The sequence below is a fragment of the Notothenia rossii genome (genome assembly GCF_949606895.1).
Source record: "Notothenia rossii genome assembly, chromosome: 2".
NCBI lineage: Eukaryota > Metazoa > Chordata > Actinopteri > Perciformes > Nototheniidae > Notothenia > Notothenia rossii.
In genome coordinates this window covers 73,239,025-73,258,812 of record NC_136904.1, presented here as the reverse complement: position 1 = coordinate 73,258,812, position 19,788 = coordinate 73,239,025, and the positions used below count along the sequence as shown (strand labels likewise).

Genomic DNA, 19,788 nt, shown 5'->3' with positions numbered 1-19,788 from the left:
GGTTATTTAACAGTGGAATAAAACTATTTTAAACTATTGGAAAGCATGGAAAATGTGTGTGCATTAAGATTAACCATTAAGATGACATAAACATGAAGTCATGAACAATAACCCAGACATTAGTTGTCTAACTTGAACCTAAAACACTTGTAGTCACAGATTATTTTGCGGTATTTTGCTGCCGAACAAAATCATTTGTACACAGCTCGCGACGTAACTAGGAGTCTAGTGGATGGTATCAGTACTACAAGTAAAAAAATATATATTTGAGGGCCGTAAAAAGAGGAGGTGACCCCCGGGCCGCCATTTGCCCATCCCTGACAGAGACTATCAAACTGTCCACATGAGATTTTATTTTTTTGATTCACAGCCTAACAGCTGTATCGTTTGCTGTGTGATGCACATGCCCACACAAGCATACAGAGGTCATGGTTAGGAATATTATTTCTAACAAATGTTTTGAAAACCTGTTTCAAAAGCTACTTCTTGTGGTGTGATGAGTGGGAAGCAGAACCCCTCGCTCCCATTGGCAGAGCATTGAATCACTCTGAGATGAAAGGAGAGAAAGGAACATCATGACTCATCCGTCAGAGGCTGGGCAGTGACTTGCCATTTAGCTCTGTGTCTCTCGACTGAATATCTGACAATTAACAGCCTCATACCCCCAGAATTCCCAAAGAATAATGTATGAATCACTGGAAACCATGTAGAGAACTGTTTTGTGATAACTGTCAGTAACTCGTGCCTGCCACACTTCTTCCTCTGTCATGCTGTTTTTACCGAGAGATTGGATGACTTTCACGACTTTCAAATAAGCTAATTCACTTATTATTCACCACGCCTTTTCATGTTTCTATATGGAGTCTTTGTAGAATTCATGAAGCGGTTGTGTCATTCCTCCTGCAGAGCAGATGGCAGGGCCACTTCCCTAGATGATGTAACCAATTCAATTAATCTCTACATCTTTTTACTTCATTAAGGGTATTTGCTCGGCAGCTGGTCAGCTGGCAGCCAAGCCCACGTCTCTGGCTGTCTTCTTTGATTGATAATTACAAGACATATTGATGGTGCCCCTCTGACTGTATGGAGTCAGAACCACGCCTTTGACTGTCTCCACATTGCCCTCTGGATCCTTACTCATCACTATTTACATGGTCCTTTTCCTGTCATCCTCTCATCTTTTCCCTACATTGATTTTTCCCTTAAACCCATGTCCTTTATTTAATCCTTCCTGTGATATTTTATGAAAATGGTCAGCTCATAATGGAGGCAATCATGCTAAGAGCCCCCATTTTTAAACAAAGAGAGAACATCATGACTCACCAGGTCTGCGGATATGTTTCTATAAATGTGGAAATTTAGTTGGAATAACTATACATATTTGTACCCAGTGATAACAAACATCATTTGCACACGTAGATGTTTACTTCACCTACATGTAAACAAGTTGGTGAAAAGGTTTAGATCTCCTGTTGCTTTTTATGTAAATGAAGTAGACCTCATAATCCAGAAAGGCCAATCACTTCCTTAAACAAAAACATTTGTAATTCTGTTGTGCTTTATCTACATGAATGCTGTAAAAGACCGAAGGCTAAAATCCTCTCTTGCTTGCATAGCACTCTTGCCCCCCCCGCCCCCCCATACCAGTTTGAATATTATCCTCACCCCAAGCACCTGAAATCCTTATTGAATTGTCTGCCATCTCATTTGTTTTCTATCTAATAATCCTGCCGTTTGCTAGAGGCATGGCTGTGGGGCTAGAGCCCAATGACCCCCCCAACCAAGGTAATCACCATGGACAGGGGTAACTTGATGTGTGCTGATCTTTCTTCCCTGGTTAAGGTGATTATGAAGATGTCAATTGGTAATTCCAGAGCAATAAAGGTATAAGCAGACTTTCATCACATCATAATAATTGTAATATGCCACATGAATACCTTACTCATGGCTTTTTGTTATTTCTCTAATAGCTATAATCAGGGTTTGCATATCAAAACCTTGTGAAGTCTTGGAAATTATGTGAAATCCCAAAAGGATAATCACATCTGAAATACTTTTTAATTATATCAGATACACCAAACTGACATCATCGACAACTTTGCACATGAACACACCACAAAATAACTCTCTGTATCTTCAGTCAGCTAGAAAATGTAGGACTGCTAATACACAAGTCGTGAGTATGATGCACATTAAAACAGACCAGCGTTGGTGATCATTCTAAAAAACACTCTCTCTCTCTCCACTTTCATTCCAGACAGCCATGGCTTTATGAAAATACCTGAGTGTAAGAATGATTTGATTAGATGAAGATGAAAAATAAAATCGACTGTGTAATGTTTTCACTATAGTCATTTAATCACTCGCATCGGTTTTTCTTCCCATGCATTGATTTGCTTAAGCTGAACAGCCAATCAGAGGGATTTACTTGCCTACAGCTCCAAAATGCAACATTCAAATGAGATTTCAAACAGGAGAGAAAAGATTTGGATGCAGTGTTTGTAGCCAAATATTCACTTGGCTTTATCTGCTCAGAAACTATTCATGTGTTGGTTGCCAACAGCATTGTAAACTGTTGACAGATTGTGAATGGTGCTGGTTGAACAACAATGGAATTATTAAAAAGTCTGTGGCGAAACATTACGGGAGTACAAAAAGTGGCAATGATACAGGACCCAGGTGGAGGGGGTCAGGAGGACGGGATTGAGCTGATAACCCAGGGGCACAGCGGAGGACACGGAAGGGATCTCGGGCGGACGGCCCGGGGGCAAGGCAGAGACCATGGAGGGGGTTTCGGCCGGACGGCCCGGGGGCAAGGCAGAGTCCATGGAGGGGCAAAGGCCACAGCTGGCGAACTCAGGGGGCCGAGCATGAGGGCGAAGGCGGCGGCAGGAAGAGTCGGGGCCAGGCCCGAGGGAGAGGACCGCGGCCGGGAAAGTCAGGGGGCCGGGCTTGAGGGCGAAGACCGCGGCTCTCAGGGGGCGGAGTTCGAGGGCGAAGCAGGCGATGATGCAACAACTCCGGAGGACGGGCAGGAAGGCGCTGACGGGACAGCTCCGGAGGCCGGGCAGGAACCAGAGCCGGTGGGACAGGCTTCGGCAGAATCCCCCACGGAAGAGGACCAGGAGTTGGCAGGACCCCCGGCGATATAGGTGGCGGCGGGACCTCCAACGAAACCTCCAACGAAACAAGACATGGGATTGGCAGGACTCTCAGCGGGACCTCCAACAGAACAGGGCATAGGGTTGGCAGGACCCCCGGCGGAAGAGTAGTCAACGGGACCCCCAACGGGACAGTACATAGGGTTGGCAGGACCCCCGGCAGAAGAGTAGTCGGTGGGACCCCCAACGGGACAGGACATGGAGATGGCAGGACCCCCAGCAAAAGAGTAGTCGGCGGGACCCCCAACGGGACAGGACATGGAGCTGGCAGGAACCCCAGCGGAACCTCCAACGGCACAGGACACAGGGTTGGCAGTACCCCCGGCAGAAGAGTAGTCGGTGGGGCCTCCAACGGCACAGGACACAGGGTTGGCAGGAACCCCGACAGAAGAATCGTCGGCAGGGGCTCCAACGGAAAGGGACATAGGGTTGGCAGGACCCCCGGCAGAAGAGTAGTCGGCGGGGCCTCCAACGGCACAGGACACAGGGTTGGCAGGACTCCCGGCAGAAGAGCAGTCAGCGGGACACCCAATGGGACAGGACATAGGGTTGGCAGGACCCCCGGCAAAAGAGTAGTCGGCGGGACCCCCAACGGGACAGGACATGGAGTTGGCAGGACCCCCAGCGGAACTTCCAACGTCACTTCAGTAGGGACTTGAGCAGGGACTTGAGTAGGGACTGGAGAGGGAACTCGAGAGGTGACTAGAAAGGGGACTCAAGAGGTGACTTGAGAGGGGACTCGAGAGGGAACTTGAGAGGGAACTTGAGAGGGAACTCGAGAGGGAACTTGAGAGGGGACTAGGGAAGGGACTAGGGAAGGGACTAGAGGAGGGACTAGAGAAGGGACTTGGGAAGGGACTAGAGAAGTGACTGGAGAAGGGACTTGAGTAGGGATTAGAGAAGGGACTAGAGAAGGGACTTGAGTTGGGACTAGAGGAGGGACCATGGCCGCTGGGGCCAGAACCGGGGCCGGGACCATGGCTGCTGGGGCCAGAACTGGGTCTGGAACTATGGCCGCTGGGGCCAGAACTGGGGCCGGAACCATCCCTGCTGGGGCCAGAACTGGGTCTGGGACCATGGCTGCTGGGGCCAGAACTGGGGTCGGAACCATGGCTCTTGGGGCTCCGGCTGCTAGCCTGGACTTGCGACTCCTTCTCTTAGGAGCCTTTTGGAGGCTCCGTGGACCTCCGAAAGCCAGACGAGTTCCAGAGAACAGCTCCTGGACAGGAGCAGGAACTGGGGCAGAAGCAAGGGTTGACTCCAGATGGAACACACCGAGGCGTATAGTGTCAGGTTGGGAATTGGGAATTGGGAGGCAGGGAGCTAGCATGCCTATAGCAGGCCGGGAATCACACACCGAGAGGAAATTCAAAATCCAGCCAGGTAAGAATTTCACCAAGCCTGGTTTCTCCATAGTCATCTGGCGCGCCTCTGTCAGAGCAGCCTCTCGCTGCTGAACACCGGACGCTCCCGTCCAGCGATCAGAGCAGTAAGCCAAAGAAAAGCAAAAATCCAATCATTCCTGCTCAAATGGATCGGCTGGGCCCATCCTTGGTTGGTTGGTTCTGTTATGGTAGAGTGAAGCAAGCAGGACCCAAATGCAGATAATACTGATAATACCTTTATGTCAAGGATAATAATATAAACTCGGACAAACAGAACACTCCCCGGTGAACTCAGTCACCAACAAAAGACGAACCAACACTGAACACAGGAAGAGACAAGACTAAATACAGGGAGGGGTAATCACGAGACGAGAAACAGCCGGGCAGGGGAGGAGAAACACAAGCGCAACAGGTGAACACAATCAGACAATTAGACACACCAGGGAAACTAACGACAGGGAGGAAAAACACAGGGAGAGGGACCAGACAATACCCAAGGAGGAAAACATAACAGGGAGAACCGAACAGCAAATTAAACCCATTACAAGACATACAAAACTAAAAACATGACATAACACAAGAATCGTGACAGTTTGTTTGTGTTACAAAAAATGGTGAAAGCAAATTAAGTTGTTTGACTGTGCGGCAAAAAGTTCAGCCAACCCGTCAACATCTCAAACGAATGTTCAAAGTGATTCAACTGCGGCGCAAGATGAACCCGAACGAAAAGCAAAGAGGAAATGTGTAAAGTATTGGGAGGCGAAATATATATGTACATTCTGCTCCGTTGTCCATTCACTTCCGGTAAAAGTTCCTTCAAAATAAGAGTCCCAATCTTATTACTACCAAAATAAAAGTGCAAAACGAAACTTTACCATAGGAATACAATTATAATCACTTCTATAAAAAGGTAACACATTTTAAATATAGTTAGACATATTAAAGGTAATTTACAGCATTAATAATTAATATGTGAATATTAATATTAATTAACTGTGAATAGTTTTCCTTTATTTAAAGGGGACCTATCCTGCAAAATACACTCTTGTACATCTTTTTTACATGAATATGTGTCCCCGGTGTGTCAGGGAACTCACCAAGTGTCAGAAAATACAACCCTCTCTCTTTTCCTCTATACCCAAATCTCTAAAAAAGGGGCTGTAACTGATCTGATACAGACTGATCCAGATTTGAATTCTTTCCTACGTCACAAAAGGGGTGCTCCGCTCAGTGGTCAATTCTCCACCTATCAGGGGAATGAGAGGTTGGTCCACGGCCGGCCATTGCCGCTCGAAAGCGCTGGAGACGCTGTAGTACATATGCCAGGCCTGTAAGTGGCGCTGTAGTCTGCCACAAAAGCAGCGAAGAAGACTTCCTGCGCATGGTTGCCATGGTTGCCATGTTACCCTTCTGTTTATTCTCCGCTGTGGCTCTTTTTCTCCCTCCCCGAGGCAAGCGTTTGCGCATCCTGCTTTAAAACAAATGAATAATGACTCTATATAATCATATGTAAGGGATAATGTGCAGTGACGCGGTCATTATGGGGAAAAGAACACCGACAGGCTGATCAGGAGCCCGACGTGAAGCGGAGGGATCTAGATCGGCATGAAGGACCAAGTCGCTGCACATTATCCCGCTTATTACATGGCCAGATTCTCAACAAAGTAACGATATGACTCCCGATATTAATTGAAATGCTTTTATGGATTTAGAAAATGATTTTATTGATTTTAAAAATAGTTGTATGTATTGATTTAAATTGACATGCATCCGCTAAGAAAAATAGTCCGTTGTTACTGTTTGAACTAACGTAGCAACGGCAGGAACTGCTTCGATAGCGTTTTGAGGAGCTTTTTGATTACAGATTTGAAAACATCGTTGCTTGCTTTAAAAGTAGCACAATTCATTATGTCAAACCTTGGAAAGTATCTAGATATCCCTGCCCTAATGCCAAAGTAACTGGCAATTGAATATGTGTCACCGTTTGATGTCTATGCCTGGACTGCTGCGTAAAAAGGAGGGTTTCTGCCCCATTACTTCTCTTCTTACTTCTATACGAATAAAACACGGAGGACGGAGATCTCTTTTTCTCCTCCTCTTCTGACAGCCCAGCCGCTGATCTCAAAGCACGCTCCCCTCTCCTGCAGGGGGGCGTGGTCAGCTGCAGCTCACAGAATCAGCCCCCTGCAAAAACAGGGCTGGAAAGAGCAAATAGAGCGAAATGAGGCATGGCTAAAATGCAGGATCTGTTTGGTATTTTGAAAAAAAAACTATATTTATATACTTTATATAGGTATGGCCCTACAATATATTGTTCAAATATAGCATGATATGTCCCCTTTAACATTATAAATGTATTAGTCTGGCCAATCCAAGACTTCAATGCTGAAGGGCCAATGGATCTATGGTATCTATAGTTGTGTTAATTACTTATTGTAAATATTTGAACATTCTTCTGTTCACATGTTCATTATTAAGTTGATGTATAACTGTATAGTATCTTCATTATTTAAAATATAAGGTGACTAAAAATGGCAACCGTATTTTCAGTTTTGGCAACCAAAAGCTGATGCCTGGTTGCCAGCCTGGCAACCACTTTTAAAAGATAGCGTTGAGCCCTGTGGATACAACATTAACTTGATATTGTATAAATTGTATACAATATGTTGTTATATATATTTTAATGCATTATCACAGATGTTCCGTAATTGAAATCTATGGTCAAAATGATGTATAAACTCTGAATAACAATGAGGTATTTATACGATTTAAAGCCATGCACAAAGGAGACGTGGAGTGGTGGACCAGTTTAGCCTGAAGTGCATATGTTTAAAAGCCACTGTGTAATGCAACAGAACACAGAACAAGTTCAGGCTTCTGCTTCTGGCACATGTTCTGAAGGGCTCCTTGAAATACCTATTTATAATGGTTTGGAGTGAGCTTACAGGCTGAGTTCAAAAGTTGTCTGACAAGAGAGAAACAGGAGCATCACCATAAAGGGCAAGAGGAGTACATGTAGGCAGGAATATCTATAGGTAATGTGCTGCATTGTGGCGGTGAAAAAGCTTTCTACATTACTGCCGAGTGCTAAATTAAACCTTGATTGAAGAATGAGTCAGGCTATAAGTTCCGTCAATGAGTCATGGTATGCAATATTTGATTATGTATGAATGCAATAGGGAAAGTGCAATTTGATTATGTATGTGCAATAGGGATATGTGTAATAGGGAAAGTGCTGTACCTGTATGTTTCTTGTTTGTTTCTTTACCATGTGATCTCTGTTCTATCTATGACTGATTGACCTGAATGTTTTATGTTTATTATCTCAATGCCCTAGACAAATTTATCCTAAGGGAGACAATAAAGCTCTATCTTATCTTATGGTATGACGTCTGTGGAAAAGGGCAGTTATTACCATTAAACACTGGCTTAGGTAGGCTACCAAGAGCCATGTACACTACTCAACATATGAAAAGTTGCAGAATGCCAAAGTCACCGCTCAGTAGAGGACAACATGGCGAGAATGCCATTTTATTTACTTTGTTGTCCAACAATTGCTTTATTGAATAAGTGTCTTAACACCATTGTATTTTGATTTCTTTGTTTGTGTTGCAACAAAATGCTTTGCTTGTTTTTAAGAACTAAACTAATGTATTTTTTAATAAAAGTGCTTTTCAATGTTTAGTTGACTGCATCATATTGTTGTATACTTCATTATCTTAATCCTAATTATTTGCATCTTAACATGTACTTGGTTTCTGTGGAACAAAATGTGTGCACAATATTGCAAAAATATTGCAAAAATGCAAAAAATACACTGTACAAACTGATGCATGGAGCACTTTGTGACTGTTCATATTCTAACGCCCAGTCTCTCTCTTCTCTGTCTCTTGTTCTCTAGGATCACGTTTTGCCACCTTCCCTTTCAGAGTAAATGGCTGTACGTGGGGACAGAGCGTGGAAACACACACATCGTCAACATCGAGTCCTTCATTCTGTCTGGATACGTCATCATGTGGAACAAGGCAATAGAACTGTGAGTTTCCCACGCTCCCGATAGTCCATATAAATAATGCTAACTGTTAGCGGTAAAAGTGTACGTTTAATTGAGATCATGATGATGGTCATGCATGCAAATTAGTCGCTTTTCGGCGTTTCCCGCTTTTTTAAGGCTGATTTGGGTGACTTGTGTGACTCGTGGGGTGGGGAACTGAAGAGCTTTCATGGGGGGGGGGGGGTCTGACTCACGGACTGATGGGGGGGAGGGGGGCCAGGTATATTTTTGTATCCGTCCGCGAGCACGACGCCATCTACGATCGATTAACTAGTGGACAATGATCCCTCGCTCTACGCCTCCTGTACCTGTTCGCTCTGCTTTTGGGCGAAGGGTCTGCTAACAAGCGACCAACAGAAAGGGAGACTTTACGAGAAACAGAGGAATCACATGTTGTTGAACATAAGTAATGCGCAAATGCGGCGCAATTCTGCGCTCGCGCTCCGTAATAACACCGCTGCGAGGCTTCTGCGAACTAACAGTTCGCGAACGTGCTTCTATGTAAACCAATATTTCCATTTATTTAATATAGTTGTAAAAAATAAGTTAGGAAATCATTCCAATGTGTACTATAAGTCAGTAAAAAATTAAAAAAAACAATTTAAAAGGGGAGTGATTAGTAAAATATGCATAAATAACAAGAAAGAATGCAGACTAGGTAAGATAAAGATAGGAGAGAGGACTTTATAAATTATTAGAGAATATATGTTATTGATTGTGAGCATATTCTAATGTTTTTTTGATTATTGAAATATATACAGTTCTGTTTCATATGAGTGTTGAGAGCTGTATCCCAATTTTGCCCTCAAAGAGCACCAGATTGATGCATTTAACTTCAATCTAAAGAAAAAAATCTTCCCGGACCCCCCTAGACGATGTGAGGTCCACCCACAAATAAAACAGGTTCACATGGATAGGATACTAGATAAGTTTGCACACTCATTATATACACCACACATTTTTCTTTGATTTTTTACACCATAGTCCCTAATATATTTGTAGAAAGGCATGAAATGGAATGAAATCGAGAAAAATGTTTCATTGTGGAGGACCCCCTGTTTTGTGTCCCCCCCCACTTCTTAAACCAAAGTTATACCCTTGATAATATATACCTGTAAATAATAATAAAAACCCTTGATTTATAACTTGATCTGATTATACTATAAAGAATAGCCAGTTAATTGAAGCATTATAGCACAGGTCTTTGTCAGATGGTATATTACTGTACGCTGTTTTTTTTCTGCTTTGAATAGTTCTCTCTTTTTTCACCATACGTGTGTTTGCATCCCTGGATGCTGGTCAGGCAGTGTGAATGGCAACAAGGCAGGCAGTCAGCAGCTACTTTAATTGAGATGCTTGCTGGCTTTACTTCTATCTGAATAAAGACTTAATACAAAAATGAAGTTTTAAGTAAACATCTGTCGACTACAAATTCCCTTAGAGGCAAGGTGGAAAAAACGAATTATCGAGTATGAGCAATATAAACTTTTCCCATCTTGCCTCTCAGGGCGGTCTTGGTCAACAGGGGTTACACAACCTAATTTGTTTTCAGGAGTTTCACATGTCTCAAGAGCTGTGATCTCTTTGAAGGCTAAACTCAAACGTATTTCATGCTTCATATCTAAAATGCAACAAATAGTTGAAAAATTGAGGGTTTGCAAAAACATCTCAACCCTTTGATGTTTGTTCAGCAGGTTTTAATCAGCTAATCAGACTTGGTTTAAAAATGTGCCTTTCTTTTTCGCAAAACAACAGGTGAGTTATTTTGAAATGAACAGTGCTTTTGAAATTTATGATGTGCTTCTTTCGTAAAAAGATGTTCAAATCACGGATTGAATTATTTTTAGCTGTAGTTTAGGGACGGGTGTTTTGTGAAAGTGGCTTGAATGACTTGCCTGATTCCCTTTCGCCACTTCAAATTACCTATAAACAGACAGACACACATAAATTGCAGTGTTTCCAAAATCACTGGATTGCCTTTTCAATTTTGTGCTGGTAATGTTAAGGTTGGCCCATTTCTCATGTGTATTCATTGCTCAGCCACTTTTAAGTTCAAACTGACTATTTGAAATTCAACTGTTCTCAATCGTTCTGAGCATCGTAACTAGATGCTGTTGCTATAGCAATCTGAACCATGTACCATCTGTCATTTGGACTTCCATCAGGAAAGCCAGACAAAGCTGTGGTCATTGTGAATATGTATTTGATATTTCACATAGTATGCATAGTAAGAATACAAAACAAACACAGCTTAATCAATCAATCTACTTTTACTTTAGATCAGGAAAAACACATTAAAAACAATTATAAGAGGCTAAATGAAAGCATTTTATAGTGTGTCATAACCATATTTGAAAACCAAAACAGTCTACTCCAAAGCATATATTCAACAACTTTAGTCAGTTGTTACTAACAGATTTGGATTATTTGCTAATACACAACGTAAATCAACCAATAAATACGCTTTGAGATATTGTTGTAGTTTAAAACATCCAGCAGCCTGTGATGTTATTCAAATTAGCTCCACCTGTATCGGCTTTAAAAGACACGTCAATGTATCAAAAATCGAAGTGAAGTATTTATAACTCGTAATTGGGCCATAATGGGTACTTCCAGTTTTTTTACTTGTATACATTTTGATGCTAATACTTGCCATCACAATGTGTTTTAATATCACCATTTAGTATTGCTACTTAAGTAAAAGCTCCAGGTACTTCTTCTAAATATGTAATGAAGCATTATAAATGTTGTTCCTCATTTCGATGTCATATTACAGTCAACAGAAGCATTTATTGTTTTAAGACAGTCACAAGTGTTGTCTGTGCAGCTGACATATGCCACAGATTGACATCTCCATGTGCCATAAAGACAAATGGTGCTCAGTGGCATTGTATCCCTGTTTGTGTCTTATTGGTTGAACCCACCTACGCTTCCTTTTTCTGGTGTTACCCTGACACGTCCCCTGCTGCCGTGTCAGTCACAAGTCACTCTCATACCGAGCCATCCTGTTGCCGTGTGACAGCCCCAACTTCCGTGAGCAACCATAACACTGATGTTTGTTTGTGTGTGTGTGTGTGTGTGTGTGTGTGTGTGTGTGTGTGTGTGTGTGTGTGTGTGTGTGTGTGTGTGTGTGTGTGTGTGTGTGTGTGTGTGTGTGTCTCTGTGTGTGTGTGTGTGTCTCTGTGTGTGTGTGTCTCTGTGTGTGTGCGTGTGTATGTATGTGTGTGTGTGTGTGTGTGGTGTGTGGTGTGTGTGTCTGTGCCTTTGTGTGTGTCTGTGTGTGTGTGTGTGTGTGTGTGTGTGTGTGTGTGTGTGTGTGTGTGTGTGTGTGTGTGTGTGTGTGTGTGTGTGTGTGTGTGTGTGTGTGTGTGTGTGTGTGTGTGTGTGTGTGTGTGTGTGTGTGTGTGTGTGTGTGTGTGTGTGTGTGTGTGTGTGTTTGGGGGAGGAAGGTCTGCCAATCATTGCTAAAGTCTGGGAGGCAGAGACACTTCTTGGGATTTTAACAGGATTTTTGTTTTCTTGATTTCTCACCACACAGTCAAAGAAAAATTCATGCCAAAAGTATAAGAAAGAAAATCGATGAACACATAATATTTTACCGCACATAATTCATAATATAATGAAAGGCTTTGCTACAGTTGTACCTCCGGTTAACCTTAAGTCGTAAAATACTATTACACTTTAATTAAATATAACATTAAACTTTTTAGGATCGGAGCCAGGTCACTCTATCATACAGCAAAGGCTACATTTGTTTATTGGGTGAAGCCATAACTTTAATCCACTTTAAAGAGCGGTGTAACTATCTGTCTAAATGAAATTGACAAAGGTTGGTATATCACATTGAAGATTGGTTTCCTGGTAATTCACAGATTTATTCTAAAATCACTTTACTATGCACAATATTTTACTATATGATAACTTAATATGTATTTATAGCATCTTTAACACTTTATGGCACCTTCAGAAACCCCTACTGCCTGCTATGGATAAAAAAGGGTCTCTTTTCACAGAGACAAGTCAGGTTTTACTTTTCTCTCTATCCCACCGCCTCCATTTTCTGGTGTATGCACATTGTTGCTTTTTCTCTCCCTGTCAGCCTCCTAACTGCAAGAGTTCAAGTACCTGTAATTCTATAGAGCCACACAGGGAGAAATAATATCTATTATTGTGATGTAATATCATACTATTGTACATTTTATTATGCCACTTTACAATTGTAAAATCATAAAGTGTGTACTTTCAGACACAGGCCTGAGAACTTTTATTTCTTCATTTGAATACCTAATAGGAAATATTCAGAAATGTTAGAATACACAAAAATATGATACTATACATACCATTAGTTATAACTGTACTCTTGCATATAACGGGACAATTGACTAATTTACAGTAACTAGATTGCTGATAAATAAGTTAAGAGGAGTCTGGACTTCCAATCGTTTAAATTAAAAATCAAGTATTATCAATTGTATAAGTTGAATTCACATGACCATACACATGTCCAAAATGGACTTGCCATGACAATATTTAAATACCTTATTTTGGATTCAGCATATTCACATATCAGATAAAGATTGAATGCACACAAAAGCAAATGTAAGAATAAGGATAGTTTCCATTCTGATCTGACTAAAGTGGATCTCAAAAATTGCTTTCTCTACATTCCATATCGCAGTATATTTAGCTTGAGCATTAACTGTAATATATTTTACATCTTCTTACCGTCAGCACTCTGAGGTGGAGTTCATGAGAAGTTGAACAAGTAGAGAATAAATTGTATCAACAACACACACAGCGGCTGGGGAGTTGTGGAGGTATTGTACTAAACATGAATAAGGATGAGGGGGGAATTACAGTTCTTCCTGCAGGGGAGTATGGGAACACTCCCACTCTCTACATTGTGTAGAGTGCACAATTTCATCTTCAGAAAGTTCATTCCAGAATGAGATGTAAAAAAAAGGGTTGCAGCCTGGTACACACTCACACACACGCTTCAGTTCATATATCTCTGTGATGAGCATCATTTTGTTTACGCCTGGCATCATGTCAGCCGTAATCAGCATTGACATGTTTGGCTATTTCTGTTGTTCAAATTGTACAATAAGCAATGAGCTTTCCTCCTGGGCCCTCAATTCTAGAATCAACACGTTTTCTCAAAATACAAGAGCCTTTTTTCGTAAAAAAAACCCCATTGTTTTTTCAAATACACTTAGAAAAGAAAGAATAGCTGCTTGTGTTTTGTCAACAACACAAAGTAACGGTTAAATCGCATTAAGAAATACATTGAATGTTATAGTTATGAGAAAGAGTGTAGCCCATCTGTATGCAGAAGCGTTGGACAGAGAAATTAAATAACAACATTCTAAGGGCACCTTTTATAGGTTTTTAATTAGGGCATACATTGATACAGATTTAATGAGGTTAAATGCATTTTGGGAATTTGTACATTTCTACTGTTAAATGTAAGATGGTTATATAATAAGATGTATACAAGACTCAACTGTACCCCACAATATTAAGTGGCAAGTGTCAGCTGAATTCTTATTGGTCTCTATAGGGAGTGGCATATTCAGATGTCATGGTCTTCTTTGATTTTGTATATGTGTTAGTATAACTGTGCCTCTAAGTGTTTTCTGGGGACATGCAAGGCCCAGTCTGGGATGATAATCATGTTAGTGTTTAGTCTGGTTTCAGAAAAAAAAAGAAGTATTTTGAATAAGTCTGTTTTCATAGCATCTCGAAAATAAAAATGCAAGCAGTCAGTGACATCCAATATTAACCCAATCATAGATTTATTTTTCTGCCATGGGCAATGTCGGGTGTTTTCTGGAAATCAGCCCCTGTTTTAGAGGCTCTATAGAACAAAAAGCCTCACATAGCTGAGATGCCAAAATGTTATTTAATTTTCTCTCCGTCTTTTCAGAAACAATGTCTTGTAAGCCAGACGCGCTGCCAATAATAAATGTTATGATTCATTGAGTCGTTAGAACAGGGAATGCAAGTCTCCCTTAATAAATGATATACTCTGTTTTAGATTAGGTCTGGAAAAAAGATGAAAAATTAAGGAGGAAAACCACATTATAAGATTTAAAGTGATTTAGTGTTTGCTGATGTTCCAAAGAAAAACATGAATCCAACTCTTGCCGCAGTTTCATAATAAACAGCACATATTTTTTTACTACTAGATGTTTGGACTTGCACAGATATTTTATTGGACATTTAGTGTTAGTTTGGTGCATTCTAAAAGACATCACAGTAAAGCAGGTGGGTTAAGGTATTTGTGAGTGTGTAAGGCACACACTGTACAATTCGAACATTTCATGTCCTTCAGGTCCCTACGGCCGACATGTTATTTCCTGCCCTGCCTCCCTCCTTTCCATCTGTCGTGCTGATTATTTACTCTTTTCTAACCGTGATGGGTTGCCATGGCTCCACTGGTCCTGCTTGAGCTCAAGGTGTCTTTGTGTTTAAGATTTCAAACAGCCTTGGGAGTCAATCTCTGGATGACTTCAATAAAAAAACACATCCCAGGTTTCTCTTTCCCCCGGCATCGAAACTAGCCAACAAGTAGGGGCCTTTACAGTGTTTCTTTGGCCCTATCCTTCAGATGATCTGGTGACACCATTGGCAAACCAGCACAGGGACACTAGGAGTCTAGCTATATTGTGTATCTGCTAATTTAGTAAGTCCATTATATCTCTGAAAAGAGACAGTCAAATCTCATAAAGCTGGCCTAAAACCACAACATCTCACGAGCACAGCATTTTCATTTCGCTTGCATATTTTCATGGTGTGAAACATCCCAATCATCACCTCAAATACTTGGAGACTATACTTGACAGAGACAGAAATCAAATCAAACTAGATAATTGGCATTCTGATTGGATCTACATTACTTGTTTTACGATATTGTTCTAATCAAATTCCAGTCTGGAAAGTTCCTCGTAAGTATTTTATTCTCAGTTGACCAACTTTAAAGTGATGTGATATGTTTCAAATACACCATTTAAACAAGTGTGATCAGTACATAAATGTTTTTTAAAGTATTATATTTGCACAATATCCAGTGAGTGTATGTTCTACTACTATACCTACCTACAGTATTATGCATAAGCAGAACCACTCCCCATCTTTAAATAATATATATAAGAGTTTTCTTCCGCTATATAGCCTCAGGGAATCACATAATATATTTCTGTTCCATTGCAAGCAGAGCCAAACACCGTTTATCAGTGTTTTCATTCATATTTATTTCTGAAAATGTTCTCCTTCCCTTTTTAAGCCTTTCAAAGACAGCCTTGTCAGCTGTAAGCCAAACTTGATCAGGAGTCATAAGTCAGTCATTCACTTTCACAGTGTGAAGGCCTGCCTTCAACAGAAGGAAACGGCCTTCCAAACACACAAGCAAGCCTTTGCCATTAGTCCCATCCTTCTTTATTCCAAATTGAATATCTTCTGTGAACGTTTCCTCTCAAGCACCTTTATAACTTACTTGTGTATACTCAAAAACTCAAAATGAAGCCAGCATCATCCATGGAACAGTGCGTCTGCTTGGGTGTGTTGTGGGTTTGTTTGAGTACAATAAAAGGTCTTGGGTTAAAAGTGCACATGCATGTTAAATCAGAAATGTTATTCCGGCTTAGTGCATTATTTGCTCTGGCTGGCTGTGGTAGCAAGATTAGCTCTTGGCATTCCCCCATTGTGGCACTCCAGTGATTGGACAGGTGTTGTGCATAGCGGATAGTTTGATGATACCTTGGCTTTATTACTACGTTAACTGCAGAATAGAACTGTATTGAGAGCTTAGCGTGGTTTTATCGCACTCTAGCAGCAGGCATAACTAAACGAGCCCATCTGAACGTGTCAGTCACACTTCACCTCAGCCTCCCAGATCAGCTCACATTACAGCCCTGGCGCGGAAATATCAGAACTGTGGCTGCTGCAGGGAAGTGCGTTGGTGACAAGTGGCCCTTGTTAGGCTCTGAGATGAAGTGGAGAATGGCGATGAAAATTATTTCATAGCTTTAGGTGGGGAAAACATCTAATCACTTTACCAAGACACCCCATCCCTTTCTGTTTTTGTTTAATTTTTCATTATCTTAGTGAAAAAATACATTTCCATGCCATGTTTTTCTCTTGGTGAGGATAATGTTGCAGTAAAAGTTAGAACAGGTTGTGACTGCGACATGTTGGTAATTTTTACGTGTTGAGTAAGAGCGAGCATTGACTTTGCATAATTCAAAACAGCAAGGCTTCCATCTTGCTGGGTTTTAAGAATACAAAGAGGTGGAGCTCTTTGCGCAGCTCTTCCTGATCCCTCCGTGGTCTCGATTTTTTTCAAACAATGCAACATTATACTGTACTTTATATGTAGTTATGTGATTGATGACAAATCCATGAGTAACATTTTTTTTAGTGTTACAATATTACATTTTATAAATCTTTTATTGTCAAAGTGTCAGGGTTGAGAGAGGCAAGCAGGACCCAAATGCAGATTAACAGAAAATACCTTGATTTCAAGGTTTACAGACAGAACTCTTCCCAGTGAACACAGTCCAACAACAACAAGGAACTCACAAAGACTAACAGAAAACACAGAACCTAAATGCACACAGGACTAATCAAACAAACAAGACAGGTGAGGAGGGAGGAGAAAACACAGGGGCACCAGGTGAACACAATCGGGTAATCAGGGAAGGAAAACAGACAGAAAGCAACAGGCAAGACAGGAGGTGAACACTTTTCAAACTAAAACAGGAAACAAAAGACAGAAAAAGATAAGACAAAACACAACACAGACAGATCGTGACACAAAGACTCGGGGAAAATTAGTGTGGCAACGTTCAGTTTGGTTGTTTTCAGTGGGTTTGTGTGTGTGGTGTGCGCGTGTGTGTGTGTGTGTGTGGAGCCCGCCACCTGTAGATTCAGCTGGGAGAAGTGTTTGAGCACTGGTTTATCGTCAAACACACACATTCAAAGTCTACAAGAACCAAATAAAACTCACCAAAACTGTCTTGTCTCTCCACTGTTCCAACAATAACAAAACCTCATAATTTCAATCTGTCTCTCTTCCCACTGATCAGCTGCCCGCAGAGCAGTGGGGGGGAAGAAATAATTATCAAATAGTTCCCAATGCTTTAGACCAGTGGTTCCCAACCTGGGGACGCCAAAGATCGCAGGGGGGGCGCCAGGCCTCAGATGATGTGAGGCAAAATATCATATTTAGACTTTTTTTTTTTTTTCTTTTACATGTAATTGTAAAGTAATACATGATTGTCACTAAAAGCCTTGTCTTTACATTACAATAAAAATATTAAAAAAGTAATGGATTAATTAATTTGAATAACAATTCAAGTAGTAGCTAAAGGCATAAAAAGACAGAAATGTATAATTCTTTCTTTAATAGAAATGTTTCTTCTGGCCGTAAAGTGTCCAAACCAGGCTTTTCTGGATAAGCACATTTTTAAAACATAGTCATTGTCCATGCCGGTTTCAGAATATTTCCAACAACAGGAGTCATTTGGGGGGGCTCTTGGGAAAAAAGGTTGGGAACCACTGCTTTAGACAGCGTTTTTAACTTGAAATGCTCATCATTTCCATATATACAGTACACATACATACAAGTATTTTGATACCATCATGTTTAAAATCCCTCCCCGTTATAGAGTTAGGGTCAGGGTTGTCAGCAAAGGAAGTATTTGTTTCCACAATTGCATAATGTTGCGCTGAGAACAAAGATACAATCGCAGAAACGGCCAACTGTGACTTAAGTAAAACTCTCTACTTACATGTACTCTTTAATGTATGTATTGTGTCGCTGTGTTACTGCTGCTGTCTTTTTCAACTCTCACTTTCTTTCTTTTTTGGTCACAGATCAACTAAAACTCATCCAGGACCTGTGGTTCATTTGAGTGACTGCCCAAAGGACGAAGGCAAGGTAAGATAAAGAACACGCACCACTTGCTGGTTCTCCTGACGCACACAGTCTGTGTAGCAAAAACTATACAGGCTTCCCTTTTTTCCTGTCTTCCATGCCTTTGGTTAAATCTGCTTATTCATTTTCCGTCACTTAAGTGTCCTTTATACTTCCCCTCTGCCTTTCTGGTGTATTCTTTCTAGCTTCTATTCTTTCTTTGTAATTAGTGGCTTTTACTTTCTCCGCCTGGCTTTCTTTCTGGCTAACAGAAAGGAAGCCGTGATCTATACAGTCTACTTCTCCTAGTGTTGCTGTATTATAGACACTGACGACGTGAGACACTTGCAGGTAATATCCTTTGAGTAGAGTTTTTCAGTGTCAAGCTGCTCCTGGAATCTGATTGGTTTGAACAGTGCTAGGTACGAAGGAGCTGTAAAAGAGAGGTCATTGAGGACCATATCGATTTTCCCAATGGATTTAGCTGCCTCTGTGTGAAACCAGACTTGACAAGCTGTGAGGCATAAAAATGGGTGTGAAGCCTCTGTCACACAATGCCATACCTTTCTGCCTGAAAAGACAGAAGTGCTGCTTGTGGAATTGAAAAAATGAAGTCACAAATTAATAGTTTAGACTTCATCTCGCAGAGAGAGGAGACAAATATGTTATATTTTTCAAAGCCTTTTTGCATTTTGTCCTTCATTTTGTTTCGATAACTAAATAGCCTACAGTACCAGCTTCCTAATTACGACCAGGAAGTAGATATACAAATGTTTTGCAGGTGTTTAAATAAGAATACATGACATTTGGAAGTAGATCTGAATCCACATACCACATACCTTTAAGGGATATACTATGTATGCTTGTATGCGGAGGCATTTGTTGACAGGACATCCTGGTTAACATGACTGTTAGCGTTACTAATGTAAAGCTTAATGCTTGCAGAATTTATGAGGGGGACCATTTTTCCAACCTCACTTGCCTTTGGCTTTACTGTCCTACAATTTGAGATGTCACACAGTGTTTCCGAGAGCAGGAGAGCGGTTTCCTCCACTCTCTTTAAAGGTTATATCACTCCGCATCTCGTGTGATCTGTGATCAGATTGTGTCAACTTTGCTCTCCATTCTTAATGGTGTGGTGTGTGTGTGTGTCCGTGTGTGCGTGAATGCGTGTACAATTATTTTTTCAATGTTAGTGCATGTGGGAGCTGCCTGTCTATAGATGGCTGTTTTGATCTACAGTGTATTATAGAACATAAGTGTGTCACTCGT

General features: G+C 41.2%; 1 protein-coding gene across 1 annotated transcript in view; it reads left to right on the top strand.

Moving 5' to 3' along the window:
* Positions 1-19,788, top strand: part of stxbp5l (syntaxin binding protein 5L) — a 162,906-nt gene that overhangs the window by 89,093 nt on the left and 54,025 nt on the right. The window contains 2 exon segments of the mRNA XM_079666372.1: positions 8,448-8,582; positions 18,477-18,540. Coding sequence (XP_079522498.1) covers positions 8,448-8,582; positions 18,477-18,540 — 199 coding nt within the window.